Raw genomic sequence first — 13,694 nt, 5'->3', positions numbered from 1 at the left:
CTTCTGCTGTTTTCCGCCGTGATATTGCTGGAATATTGCTCAAAGCGGCTCAAAACCATACTCATTTACTCACTCAGTATACAGAGCAAAGGATTGAAAATCAATGCTCGAATCCCATCATGGTACAAAGCTGGATGCCTACAGTTGAGTTCCCTGCAGTGGTATGACGGGAATGGTGCTTAAAACGACATCACACCCAACTCACTCATTCTGATGTAACGAACCTTTGGTGGCGTGCCCTCCACAGTGACGACTGTGACGGAGGCGCTGTTGGACCTCGTGGTACTCCCGCTAGACTTGCTGACGGTCAGTGTAAATAAGTAGGTTTTGCCGCTCAACAACCGAGTCGTCGCCATCGTCAACGTTGCTGAAGAGCGCTCAGAACTTGTCGGGAAGGTAGATCCGGTGGGATCAAGACATGTAGCTGTTGACGACTGTAAAATACAAGGAGATGTGTACATAGGATTTATTTGTATTCGTTGTAGATTCGCTGAGAGTAGAAGTACAGATATGTACATTTAGATTATCTGCATGGCTGCGTTTATATGCTCCCTTGAACAAGAAACGCATTGATGGTAACATAATTTCCAAAAGTATATTCGTGGATGGAAAAGTGTTCAATTTGGCTGCCACCTGAAAATATGGTCTATAGATCTTTGTTGTCACTGATAAATTGTCATAAAACGTTTTCATTGTCTTTGAGTTTATATCGATGACCTTTAACATTTGCAGGTTTTAGGTGGAATGTGTCACGTGTTTCTTGGGCACACGTGACACATACGATGTTGCGTACAAGAAGTAGATATCCAGTCATTTCAGTCATTTTCAATCATTTTATAAATTGACTAAAAAATGGGTCTATTTATAAAACATATATATATATCGCCGGGATGTTTCTGGAATAATGGTGATTGCGGCATAAAACAACAACCAAATCAGCACACATCTTACCGCTATCTGCACGATGCATGCCCACTCATACACAAGACTGCCAGCAGCTCCATCCGGGTCACGGGAATTACTTCCGTCAAGCTCGAGCTGGCCCGTCTGTGTTCCTATGGTAACCGTGTCCGATCCTGGAACCAACAATCCACTAGGTCATGTCTGTGACTTTACACAATACAAACAGGTGGCCACCGACGTTCAGAGGCCATTCTGGACCTGTCACGCTGCTGACCCGAGTTATATATTCACGTTCCTTGATTAATCAGAACTGGTACTCGTTGACATTTTTCATCCCAAATCGTCCCACTCCCTACAAACTTGGAAGTTAGTTCCAAACAAACTTAGAATCAATTAACACATCACAGATAACACAAGGAGTGAGTGAGTTGGGTTTAACGCCGCTTTTAACAGTATTCCCGTTATATCGCGGCAAGTCAGCTTAATGTGGGAAGAAAGCCCGAAGTGATGCAGGTCTCTGACCTTTACCACGGGCACGGTGCTGACAAACCTAGGAACATAATCGGGGCGAAACGGGATTCAAACTCTTCTTGCGTGCCCAATGGACGCAACTCTACACAGCGACCCCCCCCCCCCCCCCCCCCCCTACATCTCTGTGGTGCATCCTTTAACATGGCAATAAAAGCAACAAAACCAGTTCCATAATCTAAGAAATCTCGGCTTAATACAGGCCATTGTATGATTCCGATTAAAGAATTAGCATGTGTTTATGGATTACTATTAAATGGTGATGACACCAGGTGTTCAAATTGCTTGATTTCGTCGTGTGAATATACCAAAAGTTGACGCCTTAAACAAAATCCTTTTAGCATATAAGATATGAGTGTGTGCCTTCGCGAAAAAGTGTGCACACTTGAAGATGAGCTAAAGTAACTCAATCTGAGGCTAGATATTTATGAGGCGCTTCCATCACTTCCGAATGCCACAATATACACTTCACAAATCAGATGCAACATGTGATTAAGTATTGTTTTACGCCGCTTTTAGAAATATTCCTACAATATCACGGCGGGGGACATCACAAATAGGTTTCTCACATCCTACCTATGTGGGAATCGAACCCGGGTCTTCGGCGGGACGAGCGAACACTTTAACCACTAGGCTACCTCAGCGCCCACAGATACAACATACGGCTCAATATTTTGCACCAGATTTCTAACCTTATGCACGCATTTCAGTATTGTCTTTTGGAAGAAATATGATATAACATAAGGGTTTACTAGAATAAGGATTGAAAGATCGAGTTTACCAGCTTTCTGATATTTGGATATCGTAACGAATCATAATTCGGGTGCTATATGACAGTCCAGTAAATGTATTTGTAGGCTTGGCATTTCACATCTATTCTCCTTTAAACGCAAAGGATTATTGTTATATATACACTCAAACACCGTTGTGTCGAAGTTGCAGGGGCCTACGGGAATACTTCGAGTTATCCGAGATTTTGCACAATCGAAACTGATGAATAAAGAAGAAATACACAGGGACCCAGCTTTTTCTTAGAGACAAACGAAAGTTCGACACAACGGTGTTTGACTGTAAATAGTTATTCCCTGTGACGTTCCTCGTAAACGAGTGACGTAAAGTCGCGCGAAATAATCCGTATTCTCTAGAATCTTATAGTCATTCTCTAGGTAATGAAAGGCTGTTTTCCTCTCCAGTTCCTAACAGGTAACTTTCTGTATGTACAGTTGTAACTGCTCACAGCGATTCCATAACAGCACATTCCGGAATGACGAGATTGCATTTTGCAGAACACTTGGTGTTTCGATGACTTCAAATGCCTATTATATTAACTGGTAGATCCGTGGCAGTGATATTTACCCCTCGCACATTCGACTGTCACATTACATGATTGCTGACCCGTGAAGATTCGGGGTAAAATGGGTCTTCAGCAACCCATGCTTGCCATAACAGGCGACTATGCTTGTCGTAAGAGGCGACTAACGGTATCGGCTGGTCAGGTCCGCTGACTTGGTTGATGCATGTCATCGTATTCCAATTGCGTAGATCGATGCTCAAAACATCAATCACTGGATTGTCTGGCCAACACCGATTATTTACAGACCGCCGCCATTAAGCTGGAATATTGCTGAGTGCTGCGTTAACAACAAACAAACAAACAAACAAACATGATTCCTTTACCTTTGATAAGAGCGACAAGAGGCGTTGACTTGGTAACGAGGGAGATACTGGCCTGAACTGTCCTTGTGGTGTCGCTGGCCAGTGATACCGTCACTGTCGCCGTTAATGTCACATCACCTGTGAGAAAAACACATACTTGGATAATTATACTTATTAATAAATAAAAGCAACAAAAAACCCTTTCCATAAGCATAAGGAAGCTCTGCAAAAAGCAGTCCCCTGTACGATTCCGACTATATCATAAGAATGTGTTTGTGAATCACTATTAAATAGTATTAATACCAGGCGTTCGCGAAAAGGTGAGCTTATCCTGCCCCACCGGTAGCATTGTTCTTAAACAACTTTATACAATGTCATTAAACAACTTGAAACGATGGCATTAAACAACTTCAACAATGTCTTAAAACAGCTTTAAACAATGACTTTTAACATCTTTAAACAATGTCCTTAACCAACTTTAAACAATGCCTTTAAAGAACATAAACGCTGTTGTGAAACAATTTTAAAAATGCCATTAAACAACATTAGTCGTTAGTTTGGTGGATGATTACTGCTCTACGTTACGGCTATCGGGGATCCAGGTGCCCCAGTTGAGTAAATATAAATTGTCAATACAAGAGAAAAACCAGCCTAGATTATCTGTCGAAACTGATTCCACTTGGCATAAAGGGCAACATAGCACCGCAATTCGCTGTGCATGGTTGCGTCCTATCGGTGTTCTAGAAACCTGTCATAGTGGGTTCAAGTTCCGTCTCTCCCTTTTTTTCGTTTCCATATTACAAAATATTATTAAGTTATCAAGAATCCGCATTATCAAATTCCAGGACCTTGGTATAATGAAATCAAGGTGATGTCACATTGTACTTGTGTATGTTCAATATTCAAGAGTCTGGACTGACGAGGTGTCGTTGTACACAGGTCCTGGCCCCTCACCTGGCAGATCTCCGGCCCGGACGTTGTACACCCTGCGCGTTTGGTCGACGGTGTTGATGTCGACGCGGGAGTCGCTGAAGCTCCATGAGAACATCAGAGTGTCGTCCACACAGCTTGTCAGCTTAGCGTTCGCTTTCAGCTCAAAACTGGAATATACAAACATTACAATTGGTGATCAAAAGGCATTACATTACGGGACTTGAACCATATCTTCAATAAATATCATCAATGATATTGTGCATGGAGATAAGATATTGTTTTATTAAAACTATGAGCCTGAATGTATATTATAAGAAAAAAAAACTTGTAAGAAGGTACTTTTTGAGGCACGCAATGTCCTTTTTGTTCAACAGTCGTAAGCATATGTATTTCTTTCAAGAAATGTATGGAACAATTTATGTTTTTCAATAACATCCCAAACACACATCCACCCCCATTCATACCCCGAATATCAGATTCTCGGTTCCTTAAAGATAATGCAATGTTACACATATTATTAAAAACAACAGCAATGAACCCACCCCTCGGATGCGATAACATTGCTGACGTCAGCACCAGCTGTGACGAAAACGTCTGGTATGGCTGTCGTAAGCTTCTCTACGGTTGTCGTCGGGGTATTGTCGCACTCGTTCATGAAGTTGCACACGGTCAAGGTCACGGTGTACGTCACTCCATTCATCGTGCCGGTCACGGAGAGATCAGTTGTACCTTGTCCGGCTGCAACATAATAATAATAACAATAACAGGCCATTCATATTGCGTTTATCTCCACACCAGTCAAAGGGGCATGCTCAAAGCGCTATTATCAGTGTGCACTCAAGAATCATCCCCAGCTCCCTGGCGAGGATACAAGTAGCTGCCTTTGAGGCGCTAGAAGGTTACCATCCACATTGCCATCTCATCCTACCGGGTACCCATTCACTGCTGGGTGAACAGAGGCACTTTGCCAAAGTGACGCCACTGGTTACATATGCTTCAGTGTGGGGCAGGACCGAAGCCCTAGAAACTCTCTCTCTATCGGGTCATAATAAGAGGTAGAATACGTGTTAACAAAAGACTGAAACGAGACAAAAAATACTTTCGGCCTTTACTATTCACACACGGTTTGTATGACTCCTGGTTTTACTATTTACAAACGCCTTGCGTTACTCTTGCCTTTACTACTCATTAAAGCCTTGCGTTACTCTTGCCTTTACTATTCACAAACGCCTTGCGTTACTCTTGCCTTTACTATTCATAAACGCCTTGCGTTACTCTTGCCTTTACTATTCGCAAACGCGTGTGTTACTCTTGCCTTTACTATTCGCAAACGCCTTGTGTTACTCGTGGCTTTACTATTTACAAACGCCATTACTAGTTACTATACTTACTGAGAGTGAGGCCAGTTGATGGGGACACGGCCCATGTGTAGGTCAGCGCCCGTCCTCCCCCGCCACTGCTGCCGAGGGCATTCACGGATAGGTCACTGCACGACCCGATCTTGCTTGGTCCCCGGATGGTACCGGTAGGTTTGACAGGGTTACTCCCCTTGGCCAGTGTGATTGTTCCACTGGCAGCTATGGCATACGTTTCATCATAGGCTTTGACGGCGCCAGTCTTTATCGTCAAGCTGCTATCTGATAATCAAGAAAAGTGAATATGGATATGTATAGTACGAATGCGCTTGACATGGTCAATATATATGTATAGCATTTCCTTCGCTATACTGCCGCGTTCCCCCGCTTTACTACCGCGTCCCCTGGTTACATTAGCGTGTTCCCTCGCCACACTACGGCGTTCCTACGCGTAATATTCGGGATCCCTCGCATTATGACCGCGTTCCCTCTCTTTTTTACCCATTTGCTCAGCTATATTATCGCGTTCCCTCGCTATACTACCGCGTTCCCTCGCTATATTATTGCGTTCCCTCGCTATACTACCGAGTTCCTCGCTATATTACCGCGTTATGTCGCTACACTACCGCGTTCCCTCGCTATATTACCGTGTTCCACCGCTATACTACCGCATTCCTGCGCTATATTACCGCGTTCCCTCGCTATACTACCGAGTCCCATCGCTATATTACCGCGTTCTGTCGCTGTTTTACCGCGTTCCCTCGCTATATTACCGCGTTCCCTCACTATACTACCGCGTTCTCTTGCTATATTGCCGCGTTTCCGCACAATTATCCATTGTGTCGGAAACAAAACAACCGATGTGTTCTCTCTTTCTGTATATAAAAAGGGGGTTTGTGTATATTCAACAGTCCTTTCCATAAACACTGAATAATGTTCAGTGGAAATAAAAGTCGTGTTTGTCGTTATGTGAAATCCCCCAGGCCTTGAGCTTGAATAAGCCAATGGTGGTGGATGATCCGTCATCTCCCATCGCGCTAGCAATGAACGTCTTAATAATTAATCTATTGCTTGCATTGATCCTGCAGAGAGAGCTCTAACTCCAGATACTATTTCCTGCGGATTCCCGACACCATTAACACGTGTTTCAACACCTGGTAATTATATCCTGTATTTGAAGCACGACGCAAGACCTGCTGGATTAAATACGTCTTTGACACATGACACACATATTTGACACATGGCACACATATTTGACACAATGATGTGCATGCGTATTTTTGATTAAGTGTCTGAACTGTAGGAAAACCGTGTGGACACAGCATTCGCTCGTCACACATAAGGCCTGGGTTCTTTTTCCCACATGGGCATACAATACGAATCCATTCCTGCAGTTCCACGACGCTTGAATATTGATAAATACAACGTAAAACAATACTCACTCACACGTCCCTACCATGAAACAACGTCAATCCGATTTCTTCCACAGATACGCAGTATAAATGTGATTAATATAATTAATGTTCAACATATCTGTTTCAAATCTTTCAAATTCTATTGGTTTGAAGCTCACCCAGTGCAGCTGTGGTACTCTCAATTAACATGGTGGTCCGAGATTTGAAAGAGCACGTGGCAGTGGATCCGAGTGACGTCACATCCTGGAACACCGCGGCACAGGAAGTGAGACTAGCTGTGTTCACGGACGCGCTGAATGTAACAACGACCTTTTCACCTGCAAATAAAGATAACGTGTATCAGTATCTATTCACATACTGTAGCCATGTGATTCGTGTGAGGAAAGGCCGACCCATCCTCGTATAAATAATCAATGCTGCCTTTGCAGCCACGTTAACATTTCGAAGGGCACGTGTGGCCCAGTCATCTTAAGGACACAATTCGATTAGCTGTGTTGCGTCCCTTAATGGTACCCGGATCCGAAGATTGTAGGTTTGAATTCAGATGTCCCTGATTATGAGTCTTGCGTTAATTTCAGCACCCGGGTTCATGGACACCAAAGTTGTTGATATCAACGACCTACGTCACTGTGGACTTGCGTCCCACACAAAGACGACACATCATGATATAACTGAATCTTGTCCAATGCGGCGTTGAGTGAATTCACCGCAGTTATCAATCCAACATATGTTAAACAAACACATGTATGACACCTGGTGTCACTACTGATTTTCAGTGATTAATTCATATAATTTTCAATGCTATTTTGCGTTTTACGTTAAGTGGAATCTGTTTCGGCAGATGATCGAGACACTATTCTCTGCCGTTAAACGTGTTGTCTTGTAGAATCTGGACCATATAATCCAGTGACTGATATTATGAGCAACGATATAGCTATCAACCAATCCATTGAATCGCCTCATATGACCAGCATCAGCATGCGTTCCTGGAGACGTATCCCTACCCGGACTCCGCATGGGTGTGTGAGGTGCTGGGCGGTGGGGATGGGGGGATGGGACTTTGTCACATTATTCAAGCAGTATCAGTCGTATATTGTACCCGAGTTGGTGAAGACCGCGGTGAGGGTAGGGGCTGCGGCCTGTGCCGTCACTGTGGTGTCGCTGGCGAGTTTGTCCACTTTGTTCAGACTCAAGGCTACCAGTATTTGGGATGACGTCGGAGGATGTGTGACGTCACAGGCAGCATTGCTGGCGTCGGTGACACTTGCGAGGAAGGTAGTTTCTGCAGCTGCTCCCACTGAAACACAAACATACAAAATGTGTGTGACCCCTCTTGGGATATAGATAATAAATGAAAATAATTATTACCCTTGTGCGTTTCGGATCATAAATATATTCGGAATAAGAAATATATTATACGAGCCTTTTTGCGAGCATAATACATATGTTCTATTCCTAATATATGATATTTATGATAAGGAAACGCACACAGGTAATAATCTTTTTATCATCCTTAAACTAATTTTAAGACGTAACTTCGATGAAGTAATGTTAAACAGACAGACAGACAATTTATTCAGTAATTAGGCATCAAGGCCCAGAGTACAATGCAGATTGGATATTAACATTTGTCACGTGATGTACATGATTAGATTTTAAATCGAGTTACACATTCCTCATTATAAAGACATCTTTTACAAATACAAAACAGTATGGATCAGATCAGGATTTTGAGATGGTTAGCAGATATATCATTAACTGACGGTCGTTAAAAATACCTTGCAGCATGGGGAGAACGTTAATAACGCGTATCAATACAGAGTGTGAGTGAACTTCCCACTGACCATAAAGTGCTAAATGATTTGCGGCCATGTTTAAATTCCCCATAATAAGCGAGGCAATGGGAAACCCATATCTAAACTAACTTGAAAGGTTAGTAAATAGTTTAAAAAAAAGCTGATATCGCATCGATGTGTAGAGCATTTAAGTCGTTTGCAGATTCATCGAACAATTTTATTGTATTAGTTTTTTAGCATCGATACCTTGATCCTATAAGCTAAAACATATTGTCCATCTTGATAATGTACACGAGGCCAAAACAAGTCAGTTAGTTGCTAGCCGTAAGCTCCTTATACACTTTTTACCAAAGGAACAAGCGTTAAAGTGACATATTCATTTATAACGACTAGATAAGTTCCCATATGCAGCTATGTGTGTACCTACATCACATAGTATGTCTGATTATATAGATGCTGTGTCGTCAACCATCGCTCTTTATGATAAGAAGAAGGGACAATTGTAAACTCCTGAATTCTTTGTTTCATGTGTAATGTTTAACATTTAATAAATCGTAGGTTAACGATATATTTATAACAATTGGTAGGAAAGTGTTTTCAGTCTCTTAAACCAATACAATATATCTATAAGACGCAATGCGAATGTTTATTTCATTTTGTAAGATCAATGGTTCTTGAAAACAGACCTGAACAAGGTCAATAAGATATGTTAATGAAAAACAAATAAATGTCATGTTAGATGCAAAATAGCCCAATGAAAGTGTTTTTTTCTACACAATGTACTCTACTCAAAGGAAGTTAAGGACTACCCAATTCCTTCATATTACTATAGTTAATTTGTCATTGCTTGAATCGGGTGGTCCTTAACTTCTTTTGGGTAGTTTATAACACATGGTGACCAGTACCTTTGACGTGGCAGTAGGTGTGATTCACCACGAAGTTAGATCCAACGAATGCCAGCGACTGGGTTGACCCGGAAATAGTGAACTGGGTTGGGGTCACAGAGGTCACGGTCGCACCTGTAGCAATAAAAAAGAATATCAGAGAGTTGGAGTTGGAGATCAGTGCTGTTTGAGGGGCATCACATTCTTACTTTCAGGTTTAGGGGGATCAACACTCAAAGACATAATTAGTGTAGATAGATGCCACTAACTGAAACCCTAGATGATTCGTTCTTTCCGGGTCAAATATTGCCAGTGTAAATGTATCGTAGACATGTAACAAATGTTACATTTGGGATAACACTTTCTGAGCTACAGATTCTCGTACCATTTTGGGTCCGGGATTCGAACCCACACTGAGTGAGGCATCTAATCGCCAGCACACAACGTCAGCGATCTAGCCCACTCAGCCACCGAGGCTTCCACAAAAATGAACACAAAAGGGTCCGATAACTGGTAGTCCAGATCACGTACTTTGTGCACCCCTCTGACGAGTGCCGGACTTTCATTTTTGTGGAAGCCTCGGTGGCTGTGTGTGTTAGACATTGACACTGACACAGATCATCATTATCGGGAATTAGAACACATGAACAGCGGGTCCTGTGTTTCACAAAACAGCCCCCATACACGAAAGTGACGAAAGCCGCGCTCCGATTCAATTAATTTGAAACCGCTCTGATACAAACTGATACGATTGTACTGATTGTACTGCTACAATTGTACATCACCTGTCTGAAGATTATCGAGCTGAGTGTGCCGAAATGAAGAGTTGTTTTATCACCGTTTCCAGAAAGTGTATGTTAAAGCGTCAATGTCTTAGTTGTATGTTTGCTACGAGAACAAAAAAACCCCATTCAAACAGCTGTCACAAGCAGTGTACACTTATTTAAAAACTGACTTTCACTTTGTGTAGATTCATTGGAGTATGAACCTTCCTAGAGTGAGGGCAGACCTGAATGAACGTGTGGGCATTAGGGTTCCAAGGGTAACGGCCCAACGAATGTGGGACTCATTTCACTTCAAGGTATAATCTCATGAAAAACGTATGAACGATTGTATCAACATGTGTGGTTCATATGCTTATGAACGACGGTTTAGCGGTCATGTTATCGACCTTTCGTCCAATAGAACAACCGTATATCGTGTAAACCTCCTGTATGAAATGGCGGTATGAGGTATTCGTGAAAGATGTTGGCGTAAATATTCACTCGATGAAACAGACATGAGTTAATTAATCTAATTCTTAAAATGGCTCTTTTAGAGCAGGAGAATGTTTACATGTTCTCAGAGCTGTGATAATCCCGTGTTAGAACAGGTCTTCAGCACCCCATGCTTGCGTATTTGATCCATTGTAAGCACGTAGTTAAATACATCGAAAATATATCAGCTGCGTCAGTGTTGAAGCAACATGTTAGGGTATGGTTAGAACTATCATAGACCTGTGAAGATCCGGGTTAGAATAGGTCTTTAGCAACCCATGCTTGCTTATTTGATCCATTGTAAGCACGTAGTTAAATACATCGAAAATATATCAGCTGCGTCAGTGTTGAAGCAACATGTTAGGGTATGGTGATGGTTAGTTCTATCATAGACCCGTGACGATCCGGGGTAGAACAGGTCTTCAGCAACCCATGCTTGCGTATTTGATCCATTGTAAGCACGTAGTTAAATACCTCGAAAATATATCAGCTGCGTCAGTGTTGAAGCAACATGTTAGGGTATGGTGATGGTTAGTTCTATCATAGACCCGTGAAGATCCGGGGTAGAATAGGTCTTCAGCAACCCATGCTTGCCGTTAGAGGCGACTATGCTTGTCATAACAGGCGACTAACGGGATCGGGTGGTCCTGCTCGCTGACTTGGTTGATGTATATTTCAATTGTTAAGATCGATGCTCAAGATGTCAATGACTGGATTTCTTGTCCAAGCTTGATTATTTACAGATCGCCGTCATATTGATGGAATATTCGTTAAACAACGAACAAACAACCATGTTTACTTACTTGAGTCATACACTGTCAGAATGGCCGTGGTGGAGGCGAGAGATCCAGCGGCACCAAGACGGCAGGATATATTGTACATAGCTGAAGTAGACAAATGAGAAGTTAAGACAGTTGTAGCATATACTGAAGATACTAAATAAAGGAACAGGTAGGGGAAGGAAAGAACCATGTATCAGAAGGTAAGCATGAGTGAGTGAGTGAGTTTTACGCCGCTTTTAGCAAAATTTTAGCAATATCACTGCGGGGACTTCACACATTGTATCCATTTGGGGAATCGAACCCCGGTCTTCGGCGAGACCAGCGAACGCTTTAACCATTAGGCTACCCCACCGCTCCTAAAAGTACGCAGAATCTTGCAGCGTATCAAAACTAAACCTATTAACGTGTCTATAGGTATCGTATTGTCATAGCTATATACACTGCCAGATACAAAGTTTAACTGTATTTGTTTTGTTATTTAAAAAAATATACATGTTTACATATTCTGGATATGCTGTTTAATGGGTTGTTATATTTGTACTCAGGTAATAACAATTAATAACAATACTATACATTTAATTCGCAACTATAATTAGCGTCTTTCTTCGACACATTCTCAAATGTTGAATAACTTTTTAACAAGATAATAAGACTGAAAACAGGTAAAGAGAAAAGATCGGGACATCGGGAGGGTAAAGATCAGCTGATTACATTGTGGTATATATTTCCTAAGGTTCAGATCAACCATATTTCTGCTTGTCGAAGGATCTGACTCCTCGCAACCCACCTGCAACTAAGGCGGGAAGAGATAGGGTAATTTCTTGAGGTGTCTTCTGGATGGTTGTCAAACTGGTTTCAGCGTTGGTAGCCTGACTAATGGCGACACACTCTATGGTTGTCCTACCTAACCCAGCGCCGCCAACTTTGATCGTCTGTATAAAAACAAACAACATGAATCATTGGTAAGCTAATTTTCCTTCCCGCATCCAATAGAAATATCTGAATAAAGCAGAGTCGATAGTGCGAGTCCGACTGTATCATGAGCATGTGTTTATGAAACACCATCAAATAGTGATGATACTAGGTGTTTGCGAAAAGGTTAGCGTATCCTGCCCTATAGGTGGCACCCGTCACAAACACATGCAAAGGCAAGTAAGTTTTATCTGAAAAAACAACTTGCGAACACATGCTACAAGGCAAAATAGGGAAATCCACTTGTCTACGTTTACGTATTTTGAATCGGTCATTTAGATCAACGTGTGAGTGAATATAGTGTTACGCCGCCTATAGCACTAGGAATGTGGTTCACGCAATATACCTTTGTAGGGAATCGAACTCAGAACTTTAACGTGACGAGCGAACGTTATAATCACAAAACTACCCCACCACTCCTATAAATCCACGAAAGCAGATGTGTAGTTTTTTTTATAATTTGTGAAAAGTAATCTTACCTTTACGGTTTGTGGCGGGACATAATCGGGGCTGACTGACGTCACAACGAGACAAGTAGTGCCGTCACCGCCGCACACCCCGCAAGGGTCAATCAATTTCCCTCTGAAATGTAATGAACGTTGTAGAATGAATGGTCGACACAACAGTCAGTTATAGTTTGCCAAATAATAGCCATTGTCCCGAGGCAGTGTTTAAACTACCCGAGCGACCGACACCGAAGGTCTCGGGGGGTCAGATTCTTAAAACATGCATGTCCAATGGTGTGGCTGATCTATTCTGTAGATTATATTATATAAAATAGCTTTTAACCTGACGCAAAACATTCCTGCGTATTTGTCTCAGTGAAAGCACGTAAATAAATCGAAAAAATATCAGCTGCGTCAGTGTTTAGGCAACCTGGTAGGGTATGGTGATGTTTAGTACTATCATAGACCCGTGAAGATCCGGGGTAGAATAGGTCTTCAGCAATCCATGCTTGCCGTGAAGATCCGGGGTAGAATAGGTCTTCAGCTAAAAATGCTTGCCGTAAATGGCGACTATGCTTGTCATAAGAGGCGACTAACGGGATCGGGTGGTTTGATGCACGTCTTCATATCCCAATTGCATGGATCGATGCCCATATTGTCAGTCACTGGATTGTTTGGTCCAGATTATTTACAGACCGCCGTCAAATATATAGCTGGAATATTGTGAAGTGCGGCGTTGAATAACAACAAACAAACGAACTTCACGGT

At 42.2% G+C, this 13,694-nt stretch overlaps 1 protein-coding gene across 3 annotated transcripts in view; it reads right to left on the bottom strand.

The window, feature by feature from the left end:
• Nucleotides 1-13,694, bottom strand: part of LOC124143147 (pneumococcal serine-rich repeat protein-like) — a 63,156-nt gene that overhangs the window by 12,506 nt on the left and 36,956 nt on the right. For all 3 annotated transcript variants that reach the window (XM_048394895.1, XM_048394896.1, XM_048394897.1), the window contains 12 exons: nt 12,960-13,062; nt 12,296-12,440; nt 11,530-11,610; nt 9,492-9,605; nt 7,890-8,087; nt 6,949-7,107; nt 5,412-5,657; nt 4,563-4,758; nt 4,042-4,187; nt 3,109-3,225; nt 952-1,076; nt 225-434 (listed from right to left, as the gene is read on the bottom strand). In XM_048394895.1, coding sequence (XP_048250852.1) covers nt 225-434; nt 952-1,076; nt 3,109-3,225; nt 4,042-4,187; nt 4,563-4,758; nt 5,412-5,657; nt 6,949-7,107; nt 7,890-8,087; nt 9,492-9,605; nt 11,530-11,610; nt 12,296-12,440; nt 12,960-13,062 — 1,840 coding nt within the window. The remainder of the gene's footprint in view (nt 1-224; nt 435-951; nt 1,077-3,108; nt 3,226-4,041; nt 4,188-4,562; nt 4,759-5,411; nt 5,658-6,948; nt 7,108-7,889; nt 8,088-9,491; nt 9,606-11,529; nt 11,611-12,295; nt 12,441-12,959; nt 13,063-13,694) is intronic.

Source organism: Haliotis rufescens, unplaced genomic scaffold (genome assembly GCF_023055435.1).
Source record: "Haliotis rufescens isolate VD_foot unplaced genomic scaffold, xgHalRufe1.0.p SCAF_131, whole genome shotgun sequence".
NCBI lineage: Eukaryota > Metazoa > Mollusca > Gastropoda > Lepetellida > Haliotidae > Haliotis > Haliotis rufescens.
Note: the sequence above shows the minus strand (reverse complement) of the source record. Positions and strands in the feature narration are given on the sequence as shown.